The sequence below is a fragment of the Melanostigma gelatinosum genome (genome assembly GCF_949748355.1).
Source record: "Melanostigma gelatinosum genome assembly, chromosome: 2".
Classification (NCBI taxonomy): Eukaryota; Metazoa; Chordata; class Actinopteri; order Perciformes; family Zoarcidae; genus Melanostigma; species Melanostigma gelatinosum.
Genome location: NC_136635.1, coordinates 20,614,959 through 20,632,074, shown reverse-complemented (window position 1 = coordinate 20,632,074; position 17,116 = coordinate 20,614,959). Strand labels below are relative to the sequence as shown.

At 42.3% G+C, this 17,116-nt stretch overlaps 2 protein-coding genes across 4 annotated transcripts in view; one reads left to right on the top strand and one right to left on the bottom strand.

The window, feature by feature from the left end:
• LOC306790350 (T-cell immunomodulatory protein-like) overlaps window positions 1-11,159 on the bottom strand; it is a gene marked incomplete at its 3' end in the record, with an annotated part of 52,543 nt that extends 41,384 nt beyond the window's left edge. Inside the window, exons 1-6 of the mRNA XM_079286548.1 lie at window positions 10,955-11,159; window positions 10,661-10,745; window positions 10,324-10,457; window positions 9,708-9,765; window positions 9,411-9,497; window positions 9,200-9,294 (exon numbers count right to left, since the gene is read on the bottom strand). Of these exons, the coding sequence (XP_079142674.1) occupies window positions 9,200-9,294; window positions 9,411-9,497; window positions 9,708-9,765; window positions 10,324-10,457; window positions 10,661-10,745; window positions 10,955-11,132 (637 nt within the window). The 5' untranslated portion in view covers window positions 11,133-11,159. The remainder of the gene's footprint in view (window positions 1-9,199; window positions 9,295-9,410; window positions 9,498-9,707; window positions 9,766-10,323; window positions 10,458-10,660; window positions 10,746-10,954) is intronic.
• Window positions 11,160-11,682: 523 nt separating this feature from the next.
• The window catches only part of phkb (phosphorylase kinase, beta), an 88,081-nt gene continuing 82,647 nt past the window's right edge, over window positions 11,683-17,116 (top strand). For 2 of the 3 annotated variants that reach the window (XM_079284610.1, XM_079284611.1), the window contains exons 1-2: window positions 11,683-11,758; window positions 13,826-13,912. In XM_079284610.1, the coding sequence (XP_079140736.1) occupies window positions 11,695-11,758; window positions 13,826-13,912 (151 nt within the window). In that variant the 5' untranslated portion in view covers window positions 11,683-11,694. Of the gene's footprint in view, window positions 11,759-12,605; window positions 12,712-13,825; window positions 13,913-17,116 lie in introns of all 3 variants that reach the window. The other variant, XM_079284612.1, reaches the window with a different exon arrangement.

The window sequence follows — 17,116 nt, the reverse complement described above, 5'->3', positions numbered from 1 at the left end:
TGAAACAAGCTTTTCCAAACTTGCCCAAAGCCCACAAACACGATTTACTCTAGTGTCGAACGAAGGAGCGGGAGAAATACCTTAGAATTTGTACCGCTACCTTGTCCGAGGAGAGAGAACATTCAGGGTGAGCTGTGCACTCACACACACACGCACACTTCACTTGTTAATGCAGCGAGATATGGCAGTCAATTTCTCCCCCTCAGTTAAAACGTCTCACAGAGGCTGCGAGGGTTGAACGATTCTCTTCAAATGATTTTCTCTTTCAGAGATTTTTTTATTTTATTTTCCCTAGAGGCTACAACATAGAGGCTACAGGCTACAACAATTTAAATAAAGACCGAATGCTGTCCATCAGTGTCATGGCAACCACGCTGATTTATATGAATATATACATGCATAAATCAATATCACACACACACACAGAATAATCCAGGCCAGGAAGAAAGTGAAAAGATCTGCAGAATAAATCCGTCTCTAAGCCAATATGTAGCTCTAACTCCACACTGTGTGACTTCCACCCGGATCTATCCAAACAGCTCATTCACAAACATGGCAAAACACGCCGGCGTAGAATGGAGCAATGCTATTCCCGGAGGAAATAATCTCCTAAAACCATTACAGGGAACGACGTAGGTGCAGTAGCTATGGGGAGGATTATGGCCAAACCCTCTCATACATACACACACAACGCTATTTTGCTCACTTCCTTTATGCCCCACATGTGCGTGCAAATAGAAACTGATCACCGAACTACTGTAACAAGCAGAGTAAAGCTCATTTAGCGGACTGGAACCAAGTGTGTGTGTGTGTGTGTGTGTGTGTGTGTGTGTGTGTGTACAAGACGTGCACCAGTGTAGCCTGCCAACATCAGGAGTGATGTGCATTGCATATCGAATACAATGATAAGTCTATGTTTTCTATTTGTGTAACGTAATCTAGTTACATTCACAGCGGGCACTTTACATATTAAGATTGTTGTAAAAACACTCGGCTTTGCACGAGGATGAAGAAATATAAAACCTGACATACTGCAGACTGGGACGACAGTGCTTATTAAGCCACGTTTGTGCCTTTATAAAAATGTTTAAAAATGGCCTGTCCTGGTGGCAGTTAAGTGCACCTTTCCCAGTGCATCGGGGGCTTTTTGTATTTTTAATGTCCACATCTAAACTGGTTTTCACAGAAGAAGGATGTGTGGTGAGAAGGTGCACGCTTACTTCAGACCAGGCGTACGAGTCAGCGGAGAGCTGCGGATGATAAGGTGGATATGAAATGTAAAAGGTGAGAAATGTAGCCGTATTGTAAAATATTGTTCGTACTAAGTGTTTGCCAATTTCACTGGTTGCCTTTTTATTTTTGCAGTCTAAATAGTGTTCAATCAGAGGCACATTTATATACTTCATGCTTATTTCTGTCCTTGTGCCTACAAACAAGTTTCCACAGATTTGTGTGCATTAAGTCGAATTCAACTAGTTTTGACTGTTTTCAAAACACAAGAATAATTACTGACAATCTGGGGAAAGAAATAGTTGCCTCTTCCTGGTAATGATCCATTCGGATTCTGAAAATAACTCTGTTTTTGTCTCTGGGAACACCGCGATTAAATTTAATCCGGACAATCTCTATCACATTATGTTGCTCATCACAGTCACACATCTATTTGTATTGTAATTAAAAACGTGGATCCCCAGGTGGTACTTTAAAAAGCTTTCATTAAAAAGATGTTGCCAGGTGTTTTGGATGGAGACACCGGGGAGGACTGACAGGAGGGAGTTGTTCACAGTGAGAGGTTTTAGCTTTACAACGTTATTCCTGGGACCTTTTTTCAATGCGTCCGTCTCTATAGACGCTAACAATGTCGATTTGCAGTAAAAACTGTAGAACAGTGAATCAAAATATGTTTTTTTTGTCCGCATTAGCACTGATGTTTCTGTAGTTACTTTGCCAGTCTGTTGCTTGTTGCAGAACCAGCGGAACTGCCAAACGCAGTTGTGCCTCGACATTGTGCAACATCTGTCCAGTTAGAAATTGCAGCGGACGCAGCTATTAGCGTTGTAGTCAAGGCTACCGAATGCTAGACCAAAGTCATGACCAAGGCCAGATAGTGTTGCGATGGGAATGGCAATCGTTTTGCAGGTATTTGGACAAAAACATAAGTTCAGGGATACATCCTCTGGGAACCCTGAATGTCAGTGCCAAGTTTAGAGCAAATCCATCTTGTATATCTTAAGATATTTCAGTGGATATGTAATCATTTTAACCTACTGGTGGTGCAAGATGAAATGTCACCCAAGTCAGTGGATTTCGTCCTCTAAGGACGACCAATGTCTTTAATAAATGTCATGGCAATCCATTCAAATCCCTCGCAATATTTCAGTTGGTACCAAAGTGGTGGAGCGACCAACAAACAGGCAGACATTGCCATCCATACAGTCAGTCCACTAGCATGGCTTTTACTTTTCTTTTTTTTTTCCGATTGTCTGGTTTATGTATGAACACGTACAGTACATGATTGGTAGGGCAGGTTGACTGACAAAACACATACACAAGTCGACCGTCTAATGATGCAGATAAGATAATAGGAGGTAGTTGAAAGCCCAATGTGTCCCATATATACTCTAAAGCAGGGGTCTCTAACTGGCGGACCGCGGTCTGGACCCAGACGCAGTTGCATCCGGACCCAGGACCTAAAATCGATATTTCGGAATCATACATATTTGGCAACGAGTTTTTACTTTTAAGCGGTGCATCTTATTCAGCCGTTACGGTACTTGTTCAGCGGTGCAGGAGACACCGATCAATGCGTTGTAAATCACATCACGTGATGCAGCTCCTCCAATCAAATGTGAGTATTCTGACACGTTTCCTGACTGAGCGAGGTTTACACACACCGTGACACACGGGGGAGAGACGAGGAAATATAAACAAGAGCAGGAAAATTGCGCGAATCAGAGAAGTTATCTCACATGATGTTCTCCAAAAAGAGAAATGTGTTCAGAGAGAATATAATTTACAAGCAAGAATGAACAGACTCTTCTATGTTAATTCTTCCCACAGGCAGTTAAATCCAGCATGTCTCATATGTTCAGAAACCGTAACTATTGATAAAAGCAGCAAATGAAGCGCACTACGAGGCAAAGCAAAAAATTCGGTAGCCTGATTTATCTTTTTATATGACAAAAATATTATATTGTGACTTTTTTTATTGACATCACTTCACACCTGAATGAACTGAATTTAAAGCTGCAGGACAACTCAGTGAAATTAATGTTTCTAAAATGAAGTACTTTATTTTAAGATGCATATTCTTCAAAAGCTTTCTGTTATGTCAGTTATTCTTTCATCCAGCCCTTATTGTACTTGAAATGAGAAGAACATTTATTTATGTATTTCTATGTATTATTTATAATCCATCCAGTTAAATTTGAAAACTGCGAGGAGATTTTCTCAATCTGGACCTTTTGGAATTTTAGTTGAAGACCCCTGCTCTAAAGGGTGCCTCGATGGGTCTGTATCAGACACCAATGGGCACAGAGTGTATTTGATGAGATGGGCGAGGGAAGAGAATGGACTGTCAGTTCAGGTTGTTGTAAATTAAAAAGAAATGACTCACATCAACATCTAGCACCACCCTTCGTATACGTCCGTGTACATTTCTCTTCTTGACAAGGGAATGTATTTTGGGACAGAACATGGGTAGACATTATAACCTCAGGCAACAGTCACAGTGCTCACAATGTTCTGCCTCATTCATTCCTACTATTCACTTATCTGCTAAAAAAAAAAAACCCACATGTTCATCAAAATAAACCCAGCGTCTCCTTTGCCCGTTTGACGCTGCGCCAGCGTTCCTGGAGGCGGAAATGCTACAAACGACAAACCTCAAAAGGACTGGCGCATTGCACCAGGCGCTCCAAACATGCCTGTGAGCTCACTCCAGATCTCTAGAATGTGGGGAAATTTACAATGCGAGGAACAGCAATGAATGCAAGTGATGTGTTTATGAAGACGTCGGCTACATGTGGCAGTGGCTGCCGAGGGTTTAGCACTGGGATATGCTTCTCTCTGTGCTTTGTGTAGACCGGTTTAGATATCTTAATACAACCAAATCAATTATGTTTTGCTTTGGCATTCTATCCACACCAGCTTTTTCCTCCACCGAAGAAAAGAATGCTTTTTAAACACTCGCCCAAGTAGTTTGATTTGTGAGAATGTAAAAAAAAAATTTAATATTGGAAAAACACTTGCCCATTTTCGTCAGTTTTTCTCAGCACTTCCACAAATCAGACAGTCCAACAGTCAATCACATAAGGATTTTCTCTGCAATCACACAAACGCAGATCCTATCAGTGACAAACAAATCAAGCTATTTGATCGAGAGTCTCGGTGCATGGGCCCATGAATTCTGTTGGGCTGTGACCCTGCTTGCTATAGTACTCATTTTGATGGCAGCAGGTCATTCAATTCAGCTCTGAACTCGGCTTGTAAATGAAAGCTTTCAGGCCTTTTCAAAATTGCCAGCGGGCCACAGCTGGCCTGAGGAGAGTAGTTTGGCCCCCACAGACCCAGAGAGAAAAACAAGTAGTTAGGAAGCAATTATCATTATTATCATTATGAGAGAAAGAAATTGCCAGTTCTATTGTCGAAAACCCTTGCGATATTCCTCCTCTCCGTGTGACAGTACTCCGATTACCAAAACGGCGATTTAAAGTGCCAGACTCTGCCATCAAAATTGAACTTAATCCCTGTATAATCAATTCTTCTTGGCCGCCCTTGTTCGGTGGCAAATCTGTTCTCTTGCCCCCACCACCACATTATTAGTCAGACAATCAACAAGCCACTTCGACACAGAGCCAGTTTAATTGGATACTGCACAGACCATTACCATAGCCGTTGCCTAGCAATGGCTCCTGTATTGCCAGTAGTGCCGTCTTTGGGCATGTTTTTTTTCTCAAAATGGCATCTATAATTACTTTGCAATTACTGCCTTTTCCCCCTCAAACAAGGTCCCGTCTTGCTGCAGACAGCTTCCCTGCCCAGCGGGGCTCTTTCTGATCTCACATGTTGTGAAGTGGCCCCTGTGGGATACCGTGATCCTGAACTGGAGACCGAAGTAATACGGGCGAATATCTGTGGTCATTTGGCTTTGATGCTTACGGACGCTTTGAGGGCTATTGAAGCACCTGCTCACATCAGTGTATCGTATACATCTGAACCTCCTGGCTGTCCTGCAAAAGCCGTTTTCCTGCTAATTAGTTGTCACTGTGGTGAGGAGTAACCAGAACAGAACAACTTCGTCTACAAAGCCGGCTCAATGCTTAATGATGTCTTTGCTTTTGTGGTGCAAAGAAAAGACAGCAATATACTGTACGAAACACCGTTTCCACAGTAGGCGCCGACTATTAGACCAGCTTAATGTTACTCTGGCAAAATGTTGACGACATGTTAACTCAGTGGACATGTGCAAAGCCGCATAAACTTCTCTCATGTGATATTTCTTCCACTCCGTTGTCTTGTCTTTGCTTACACTATGAACTCCAGATTTAGTACAACAGTCATACAGTGAGCTGGGGGGGGGGGGGGAGAATCAACTTCCTTTAAGAGACCTGAAATCCCTCAATGTGCGAGGACAGAGGCAAAATAACTGGCAAAAAGAGCACGAACGCAAAGCCGTTATGAATGCGCCGCTGTTAAAGACACTGGCTGGAGGAGCGCGATAATAACAAAAGAGATTACGAGCTGTATGCGGTGTGTCGTCTCCAGGTCGGTTGGCTGGAGAGTACAATAAGCGGGCTAAATGAGGCCTCGACACCGGCCAGGAAATAATTCCAGACTTCTCTTTTTTTCTCTCTGGCAGTGCTGATGTAGTGAGGGCAGCCAATACACTACCATGGGACTGTTTCCAGCTGTGACATTGGACTGAAATTGGAGTCGTGACGAGGGCCCCCCAGAAACAGCCCTCAGCCTCCTTGGACCACGCTAACAAAGTAGCCCACTGTATTACTGTACTGGGAGGTGAGAGGCGGGACACTTCCACGCATGAACACCCGAGAGGTAAGGTGTCCCACTGCCATCATGAATATTCATGAGCAGTCTTTGTTCTGCGATTGGCTGTTTAGTAGATCTAGTTTGTCCCTTCTCTGTACACTCATTTTAGACTAACTCATCAAGTGCCCCTCCAGTATCTGCCTCCGTTTAATTCAAAGACGGTGGTTCATTTCTATCATTTTCCCCGTTTGTGCAATTTGCATTTTCGAGTATTTCACGCTTATTCTCCACAGTAACTCAACTCTGCTTGACTTTAATTAAGATGTATAAGATTAATGTGCATTCATCCCTCATTTTATGCTCATAAATATTAAACAATGGCAAGGCATCTTTAAATCACTCTGAGCTAGAAACAAAGATACAAGTCGTATTCTCTTTGCTTTCACTTTGGATTTAAGCCCATAAACACACGATACAGACATCGGCTGTGTCCTGCTTATACTTGGCTTTTTCCCCCCTTTCTTAACCAATGGCTGTACGTTTAGATTGTAAGGACGCAACAGAGCAAGAAGAAGCTCGGACAACACACCCCGAGGGAGAGCATCTTCATTCTCCACTCGGGACGCCATTACTCCGCTATATCTCTACCTCGCAAATAGTTGTGTGCTGCTATATTAATGCTCTGAGTGTTACATACAGCTCCTTTAAAAGCTGCTTAAGCTGCACTGTGGTGCCCCAGCCGGTCCCGCTTAGAGTAGCAGGTGGTCACAGCAGACCGTGAGCTGAGCCATGAAGAAGACTCGCCCAGCGCCTCGCTCGTCTCCCTCCTCTGCCCTTTATCTTTCCTACCATCCTTTTCTTTCAAACCACTCATCGTCCTCTCAGACTCAGCTTTATTTATCCTTCCCTTCCTGCCTGCCTGCCTGCTTGCTTGGCTCTTCTCTCTCCATCTGCATGCCCCCACACACACTGGCAGCCAAAGAGTCTGACATCCACCAGATGTAGCCAACAGTAGGGGTTTCTTTTGCCACTGGTTCTCCTCCTCGAGCTCTGCGCATCCACCCGCAGCGAGCTGAACGCAGCTGAACACACTTAGGAGGTCACGAGGATTTAATGACCACTGTCCTTGTGTGTGTGTGTGTGTGTGTGTGTGTGTGTGTGTGTGTGTGTGTGTGTGTGTGTGTGTGTGTGTGTGTGTGTGTGTGTGTGGGGACATGGGTGTGAAAAAGGAAGTCAGAGGTGACTCCTAGAGAAAGGCTGTGCAGGCCATCACTCTGACTGATGAGTTGCAGGAACAGTACAATCTGTATTCAAATAAACCCCAAAACACCAAATATTGCTACCAGAACATATTTAAGTCTGCCACAAAAAAAAGTGGAAGTTCATTGACTTTCTCCTAATGCTTAAACAGATTAAATGTTCATTAAAATCTGCTCTGGTTAAACTGTGACAGCCCTGGGAATAAAACCACACAGCACAGAAAGATACCTGCTGCGAGTATGACACGACTAAATCCTCTCTGATTACCTTAAACACGAGGATTAGTTTCCAGAGGGGGGAAAAATAAATAAAAAATCCTCCCGTAAGTCTAAGTGACAGCGCTACACGTGGTGGGCAGAAGGACAGGAGTGAGATGCTGTAAAACAAGAAGGAGGTGATTTCTCCATTCACTGGTGAAGAAAATGGCTGTTACGTTCTCTCTAAGTCAACTTGAAAATTGGTGGCTTTCGACGGATGTTTTGGTCACTTGACTGGTTCTTGGAGTTCGGGGGAGAAAACATTGTGGAAGGCAATGCCTGCGGGTATCAAGTTCACAACTACACAATCTCCTCATCCTATGAGTTCTTAAGGAATGTCGCAAGCAAGAAGGCTGCATCGTTCTGGAAGGAATTCACCAACCAGGAAGCATCTGAAAATGTGTTACTGCTCTTCTACATACAGCAGATCTTTTAATAAACTCAGATGCTGAGCACTGCTAATGTAAGCAGGGTTTTCTTGTGGCATTGGCAGCTCAAATGTACCAGGAAATAGAAAATGAGGCGGAAACTGGGAAGAAACTGCACATGAGCTGCTGGTTGTGCACCATACAGTCCTCCTAAATAAATAAATAAATAAAAGCAATGAATTGTTAAACTACAGAGTGTTTGTGCTGGAAATTGTGTTTTAAAAGTGCAATTTCCACACAGATTGTGACATTTATTCTTTCAACTAATTGTCAAGTTTTTAACAATCCAACTGGCCAGATTTGTACTACTGCCTTTACTAGTGCTCGTTCCTCGACTCAATGTCTCTTGTGAGATGATGCTATCATATATGAAAAATGAAGATATGAGTTAATCAGTATCTAAGAGGGATGTTTTGTTTATGAAAAATCAAAGTAGCTGAAAATAGAAACACTCAAACACTCAATTAAAGCTAAAAGGTCCTCAAAATTATACGCAAGTAACTGTACTCTGAATACTTTCCACCACTGCACAACAGGAACTTATCGATCGGCTTTAACGTGCAGACTTACGCCCCATTTTAATGTTCCGATGCCCCAAAAGGATTTGTCATTTCAGTGATGGTTGTTCTTTGTTCCACTTTAGTTTCTTGAGTGTCTTGTTCTACACCTTGCTGTCTCCAACACATTAATGACACTTATTGATTCACGCAGAAAAACACTGAAAGTCCATCGTGGAAGAACAAAATACAGTAAGGCTAAAGGGATTCAGGTCCCAGTTATGATGAATGGCAGGTGGCACAATGTGCAGTCAAGAATGCGAGGTGCTTGGCACACAGCGGGGTCTGAGGGGAGGCGAGTACGTTTGGTTTTCTAGCTGTGTTCACTTATGTGCTCAGTGTTGTTAAATAGCTACAATGAAAACATGCTAAATGTAATATTCCAGATGATAATAATCAGTGGTGGGCTTTGTAATAACTCCCCTAGTGTCTTGAATATGTACATTCTAGAAGGGAAAACGCTGACTGTCACATTGTACAAAAGCTCGTTCTTCCATTATAGAACGGCCTTTTACGCTCACTTCATCTGCTGTTGAAAATTAAAGAAGTTTTGTTGATTTAAAAAAAAGAAAGTGGTCTGTTTTCGTAGCTGAAAAGGCAAAGATCTGATAACACCGATGCGTGTAGAGCAAAGCTTCCCTGACGGGTATGCATGTTACATTGGTTTCTCATTCGTGAGACATTGCTCAAACACCACTTGACTCACCAGCGGTGAAGTCCTTGTTGAGGTCAATGAAAGCATTGGAGTGAGGGTTGCGCATGTTGACAGATGAACTCAGTGCTTTCCCCCACACAGGAACCCTAAAGGGGAGCAAAGAAACCACAAAGCTGCACATTTTAGAAAGCAATTCAAGGTGTGAGAGAATCAGAAATAAAACACACAAAATTCTGAGCGAGTTTGAGAATGATTACATTACCTTTTGGTGAGATAGCACACTTCGGTGAGCAGGGGTGGTGTGGTATCGGTGATTCCGAAAATGTCCGGGATCATGTCCCCATTGAAACTGTGGGCAGAGTTCCACTTTATTAAAACGTGCACTGAAGTAACAGCTTATGTTCATACCGTATAACCCTGTTGACGCTGTCAGAGAGGCGTAGATACATCTCTATGCTGTCGTATTCAACTGCATCATATAAAGTCTTTTAAATATGTTTTTGCATTTGCACTCATCCACAGTAGAACTTATGCAAGCGCCATTCAGACTGATACTTACTCCATAACAAGAGGTTGATCTGTAAAGGTCTTGTTCAGCATGAGCCGCCCACTCACATCTGCAGAAGAAGAACAGTTTCAACAAGCCCACACAGCGTAGAAAGCCATCGCTCTGATCAAGTGCAAAACTGATTTTACTTGGTTCAAATGTCAACAGCTATGAGCAAAGTTGAGTTCGATATTGATTTGGACACATGAGGAAATCTGATATGAAAAAACAAAAATGACAGCCTGTCTTCCAGCAAAAGGGGGGCTGATGAATTTGACTCAGGTTCTTTATTTTCTGTTATAATTAAGTGCTCCTAAAAGAAAACCCTGAACAGTGTAATACTTGCTATCTGTATAAACTTTGTAACTAATGTGTTTGCTTGATGAGCATCACCACAGTTTCTTTTCTGTTAAATCTGTCGATATGGTTCATAACATGTGGTTTTATCATTCCCAAATACATCAGATTCATACACCTCCATAACGGACACACTCACTTGTCATTGCAGGTGGAGCAAAACAACAACAATGGCTCTACTCCAATCTTAATTTGTGTGAGCTACACACATCATCAGAGTTTTCTCTGGCCCCCACCCACCCTCAGCACCCATTCGCGGTTAAAGCTGTACCTAATGTCTGGTTGTTCCCCCAAAAGATGAACACAGTTGTCATCTTGGAGCTCGGGATCTGAGCTGTAAGAAGGACATCCATCTGGGAGTCTCCGTCATAGTCCCCAGGAACCACGCTGGTGATGACGGTGTCCCTGAACAGGAAGATTGTCCATTAAAGTGAGAGACAATGACTCTGCTCTTATGTGGAGCTATTCCCTCCTCCCAAAGAGTAAACATTGCCACCCTGAAACGTGAGTCACTTCCTCAGTACTGGCAGGGAAAAAAAGAGGAAATGAGGACGTAATGTGTAACTGGAATGTATTGAAAGGAAAATAGCCCTGAAAGTGGCATGTACCTCGGGAAAATGTCCTTTGAGATGTTAACTTTGGGCTTGAAGTAAGGTGTTTTCGAGTCAGCGAAGAAGATCACCAGTTCAGTCTCTGAAACAGTAAGAAGTCAACATGGGCATGTATACACAGCTAATTCCATCTTCACTCCAACCATTAAATCGTTTTCAAAGAAATATAGCGACGGACTTGTAAGCACGGAGCCATGTTCGACAAACTATAAAAGGTAAATATATAACACGATACGTGACGTGTGAAAACACGACATAGAGCAAGGTAACGTTACTGAAGCTCTAACGTACGTCCTCTGATGATGAAGATGTCTGTCTGTTTATCCGCGTAAAAATCTCCAAACGCCGCCACTGTCCCATAATTTTCGGCACCGAAAAGGTCGGCTGTTACATCTTGAAGAGCAAATGCGCTATACTGTCCCACAAAAAGTAACAAAAATGCCCAAATATTGAATTTGAATCTCCACATCCTTCCTCTAGTGCAGGTGCAGCTCCTCACAACACTAACTGTATTACGGCACACCGCTTTATGGCATCGTGAAATAGCAGCTTCGTTCGATTAAATGATGTATAGATTCAATATTATTTTATAATTTAGATAGCCGCTCTGCTGTATGTATTGTATTAGAAAGAGGTGTAATAAATGCACCGGAATTAGGGTTGCGTTACACAATGCGACATTAGAGTTTCCTCGTTTACGGCAGTGTCGTGCTACGGGTAGTTTGAAAGTTGATAACTGCATCAAGCTAGAAAAGGTTAGCTAGAGCTAAGTCGGAAGTGAAGTTAATCTTCAAAATAAATCAAACTATCAGGATCATAAGAAAGTAAAGTGAACACATTTAAACAAATAAAATACAATGATACTCATTAATATGAGATTAAACGTTTTACTGTCACGAATGTGCTATTAAAAGGCCTCTTCAAATGTGTATACTTATGTTGTTCTTCGGGAGCCTTGCCACCTCCATTTTATTTTGAAGGAAGTCACCGGAAATCTTTTAACATTCTGGAGAATTGGACAGTGTGTAAACATGGCGAGCGTTGCAGATGTCGGATGGAAACTCTTGGAATTCAAAGCCCGATCAAAAAGATCAGGTCAGACTTATTACTTCGCATGACACCGTGCGGCGTGACACGTCCGATTGTTTCTGTTGTGCTTGTGTGAGACCGTGTGTTTGTAAAGCCACTCTACACGGGTTAAAATTGACCTGATCTGCCCATTGCATTTGTCCACTGCACTGACGGTACAAGCATGAAAGGTCAGAGGTGTAAATGTGCAGCAACCAGGGTCTATTTTAAGAGCCTTTCAACAGGTCTCCCCTGTGCTGTTACATCTCACCCCTTAGTTAACTGTACTGTGTGCGCGCTGCATGTGGTTGTGAGTAGTGGGGCCGTGGTGGAAGCTGGCAGACTGTGCTATCACTGCACTGGTAGTCAGCATGGCTCTCGGGGGAAAGTGATCCCATCATACAACTTTGAAGGTTGTTGTACATTGCAAGGATTACAACAACAACAAATAAATAAAAACCTTCACAATAACTGTAGGGTCACCATTTTTTTAAGTGATACAACTGAGAAAAACGATATACATTATGACCAGGTTATTCCAAATTCACTCACAGACTACACTGATTGTAAATGTAGTCAGCTATTCCATCCGTACTTTATTTGTTTTCGTACTGCTGTTTTTTTGCGTTGTGCTAAACAAAGAATTCCTAACATTGTACCTCCACAAATCATCTAGTAGTGTCATAATAACTGCTGTCGTTTGGGGATTCTGTACCTGCTAAAAGGCATTCTTAAGCATATACAATGCATTGTAATTCCTTGCTTGCTGTACATGATCCTCATCACCCAGGGTGTAATTCATTGTTGATTGATGCATGTCTAAAACGTCAAATCTAACGCTATGCTACTAACTCCTTCCTGTGAATTGCTGTAGATTTGTGATTTAGCTGAGAGAGACGATTGGCCTTAATTTCACCTTTTGAGAATGGCCGCTTCAGTGGCCGCGAGTGCCCGGCCTCATCGGAAAGCACACAGAGTTGGTAAGTAGTGGCGGCACAAAAGAGGAAAACAATGCAGTCGGCCACACACAGAAGGCCAGAGAGGATTATTATTTTCTGATCACGAGAAAGCAAAACACAAGGCATCCACGTGCTCGCGCTCTTTTGGGCTGTTGGCAAAACTCATGTGTGTGTTATGTTGGTTTAGCCATATGAATAATCTCCTTGCTCCTCCACAGTAAATGTGAGAGACCCAGAAGTGACACCAAATAAATGTACAGTATTAATCAGGTCATATGACATACTGCATCTATATTAGTGTCAGAGCGCTGCATCTCTGAAGTTAGTCATGGGATTGTTTAAAACCAGCCAAACGCCGAATACCCACAGTTGTCTGATCTCATGTTAGAAATTAAAATTGGAGTATTGAACCTCCTCTATGCCTCCTCTTTTAGAGTGTTATCTTTAAAAAGAGATGGATTGGCTTTGTCCCCTGCAACATTTAAGCTGATGGGAATTATGCTAATTTCAGCCAGAATGTGAATTTCTCAGTACCTGTGGTATTGACCCAAGGTCGAACCTATTAAAATGCAAATCTCAGCAGAGGGAAAAGTGTCTGAAAATAGAGAAAGTCTAACAGATGAGGGCTTCCCTCAAACTCCAGCTCTCTCAATCTTCAGCTCGGGACCTGAATATTGTTTTGTGTGCTGAGCCCTTTGTGATGCGATGTGTTGCAGTGAAAACAGAGTTTATTGATGGCATGTCTTTGCATTGGGTTTTTTAAATTTACTTCTTATTTTTTTTATTAAATTACTCGTGAATAGGATCATTTTATGAAAAAAAAGGTATTCACAAGCAACTGCTGACTGCAGACCTTTTTTATCGACACATTGAAATGAAATATGAAATAACACTCTTGTCTCAAGATTGAAAAAACGTCACTAAGTAACGCTAAGATGAAAACAATCAATTTTACCTCAGTTCAGTTTGTTCATGAAGGCATAATGTTGTTAAAGAGCCATAATTGAGAATCATTTTTAGTATTTTACTTTTTAAAGATTCATGAGACAACAAAGGCATTCTTTTTTGTAGAAAAGACTATTAGTAACTGCAACACTTTTTAAAGTTGGTTTGTAATAGATTTGTGTCTCCTCAGGTTCCATCTATGAACCTCTCAAACTGTCCAATCTCCAGCGTGAGGATGAGCCCCTATGGGAGAAGCTGGACCGCTATTACAATGCCGGTAAGTGTTCACTGTTGAAAAGTTCGCAGCGCTATGAGACGGGGCTCACCTAAAGTTTAGAGCTGCATATAATGCAAAGCTATCTGAAGCAAACGTCAGCTAATGTATTCGACCGTGAAGCTGGCGGTTGTTTTGTCATTGCAATATGCTCAAATTGCAGCCTTGGGGAAAGCGATTACATCTTGCAGACGTACTGTCTGGTTTAGAGAGAAGTTGTTTTCCGGCTGGCAAGATAAAAGCGGCATCGGGGGTTCGCTGGTGTTACAGAAACAAAAACATTCACTCAGCAAGTGCTGACCTGAATTTAATTCCACATAAGGTGTCTTGACTTGGTTTGGCACTGCACTCAGCTGGTAGTGTTTGTTAGTGGGGCTTCAGTGGAGGATCATGTGGGAGTTGTTGCACCAGATAATCTGTTTTTCAACAAGGATAGGATGGAAGAGACCAGATGTGGATAGAAAAGATCCCATCGTGTACCACACACACATACATTCCTACATTACCAACAGTGGACTATCAGGCTACTCCAGCCAAGTGTGGACTTTTGTTTCTGCTCAAACAAACCAGAATAGAATAGAAAATGTACCGTAAGGGTCTTTTCCCAGAATATTACTGTGAGTGTGCTTTTTTGCTTTTAAAGAAATTGCCATTTGGCTTGAATGATATTGACCTAGCAAAGACAGGATTTACATCACACACGCATGCACAAAAGCACGTTATGGTTGATTTTTCCTCAAACATATTAGCCATATCAAACAGAAATAGAGTGGCTACACATTTTTCCTCACTGCAATATAACTATGTACACAAACTAGCATGGAGAGATTACTTATGACTAAATATTTACACATGCCGCCATGTGTAACAGCGATTATTGTCGATGGTCGCTAATGGAGTATGACCTATTTAAATTGAAGTATAAAGCTACATGGTCTTCATATTTGACCAACACTTGATAAAGATGCTGTTTCATAATGATGTAAACCAAAAAACATAACCTAAAACATTATGCCAAAATTATTAGACTATATGACCAAATAACGTTGGGTGACTTAGCATAATCTTGTATTTCCCGCTCATTCTAAATACTGCTACAAACTGTGATGTGCATATTTTTCACTGTCAAAAAATAAGTTATGCCTGCATCTACAAAAGCTCATCTCAACTCTCTAGTTTGAAACGAGCCAGGTTAGTTGTTAGGATCTAAGGATGGATGGCAATGGACTGATAAATAGCTGCAGCAACCCAATTCCAGGTGATGATGCTGGCATGTGTAATCAGTGGAAGAGTCTCCAGCCTCACCGCAGGAGAGATAAATAAACATTAGTACTGATTACTTAATTACCTGCAGCTGTGACTGCAGTGCTGTGCCAGCCAGTGCTACCTCCCAGTACGCACGAAGAAATCACGCCCAACGGCCACGCAGCTAAACATGTGTCATTCTCGATTTCGGACCGAACCAAAATTTGGATGTAAACAAAGTGACACCGGCTTTAATACCGATGTGCCGGTGTGAAATATTGCTGTCATGAGCTCATGTGTGACTGGGCCATTAGGCTGGCAGAAGGTTAACCACCATATTTGACAGCAGTGGGCTAACATTTCAAATTTGATGCAATGCCAGTACACCCACTTCAAATGGACATCTGTTTGTTTAATGATAGCCATTTTCGTGTCAGGGGTTTTGACTGGTCATTACATAAAAGCACAGGTGTAACTAATGGCATTAATGATGGTTCCGTTCCACTTAGGTGTGCCAGTGAGCCAACGCGCACAATAGCTAGGCCCTGGCACTGCAACACCTAAACTGAATGCAGCCGTTATTAATCTTATTAGTTACACCTGTCTGCCGTTAGGATGGTCTGTGTCCACACCGGATTAAGCCTCAGGGAGAGAGGAGATGTAGCTGGAGGTACAGAAGTAATAGTGAACCAAAAGACACAGTGAAACAAAACAATTCATATCTTGACATTATTTAACAGTAGGCATCGACAGTCGACAGTCGACAAAAAACAACAACCTGCGTGCTCTTAGGAGGTGCTTCTGAGCTTTAAGTGCTATAAAAAAAAATTCTGGTTGTGTTTCTTTTCAAGACAAATGCACTATAATCATACATTTTTGATTACCGGTAGCTATGTCCACGAGCTATGCACAGTGCTGTGTGTAGTTGTAGAAGTCTGATAATCGTACCTCCATTTATAATTACTGGTATGCAGTACTGTAAAAAGGAAAATAGAAAAAAAAACACCCTGCTTGGCCTTGGAGCTTTCCAGTGCTTCTCTACCCGTGACATTTAAGGGATTACAGAATATACGTCAAGCACGGCCTTCTCCTTGTAGTGTCCTTGAACTAAGAGAAATTTAAAAGTGACCTAAATTGGCATTTTTCCAGCTGGAATTTGGCAGAGGTGCACTTTGAAGTGCCTTTAAAACTAGGCTACAGGGCCCTGCAGCATTTTACAGCACAGGCCACCATAGAGCGTCATCTAGTAACTCAATGGATCACGAGACGAGACGCTTCTGTCTGATTCACTCAGCTGATTGATCACGTTGTGTGTTCCCAATGTTTCAGCGAGTGGAACAGTCATCTTTAAAAATCGCGGCACAGTGCTACAAGTCGTTTACCGAATTCAAATCAAGTCAGGACACTCACAGAGAAGCTCAGAGCTCCAAAACGTGGACACGTTCATCACTATCGTTAGCAAGCACCCAATATGAAGGTGCTATGAACAGGTCATCGGTACACAACCTGTAGCCTAGAGTAGTACAGGGTGTTGATATAGCCTCCTTTATATCGCAGAAAACCTTTTTATGCGGACTGATGTTTATGATGTTAAAGTCACAGTGTCTATAAAATGCAGACAATAATGTCAGTGGGGGAGAAAAATAGCATTTACAGAGACAAACGGCACAGACAAATCTCAGCTTTGGGTCAGGATTCAGCTCAGGTCGGCGGATTTATTTCAGACCTTATAAAGTGCAGCTTTTCCTTTTGCTTGCCTTTGCCCACGGTAAACAGTAAAAGAGGAAGGTGACTGCCTCTAAACCCAGGTGTAGATCGCGGGATCGTTTAATGCGTCCTGTGTGGAAGGGCCTGGATGCACCAGTTTCTCACATGAACACACTTCTGGCACATATGACACAGCCCGTTGGTCTGCCCTGATGAAGACAGGGCAGCTGGTGTGTGTGTGTGTGTGTGTGTGTG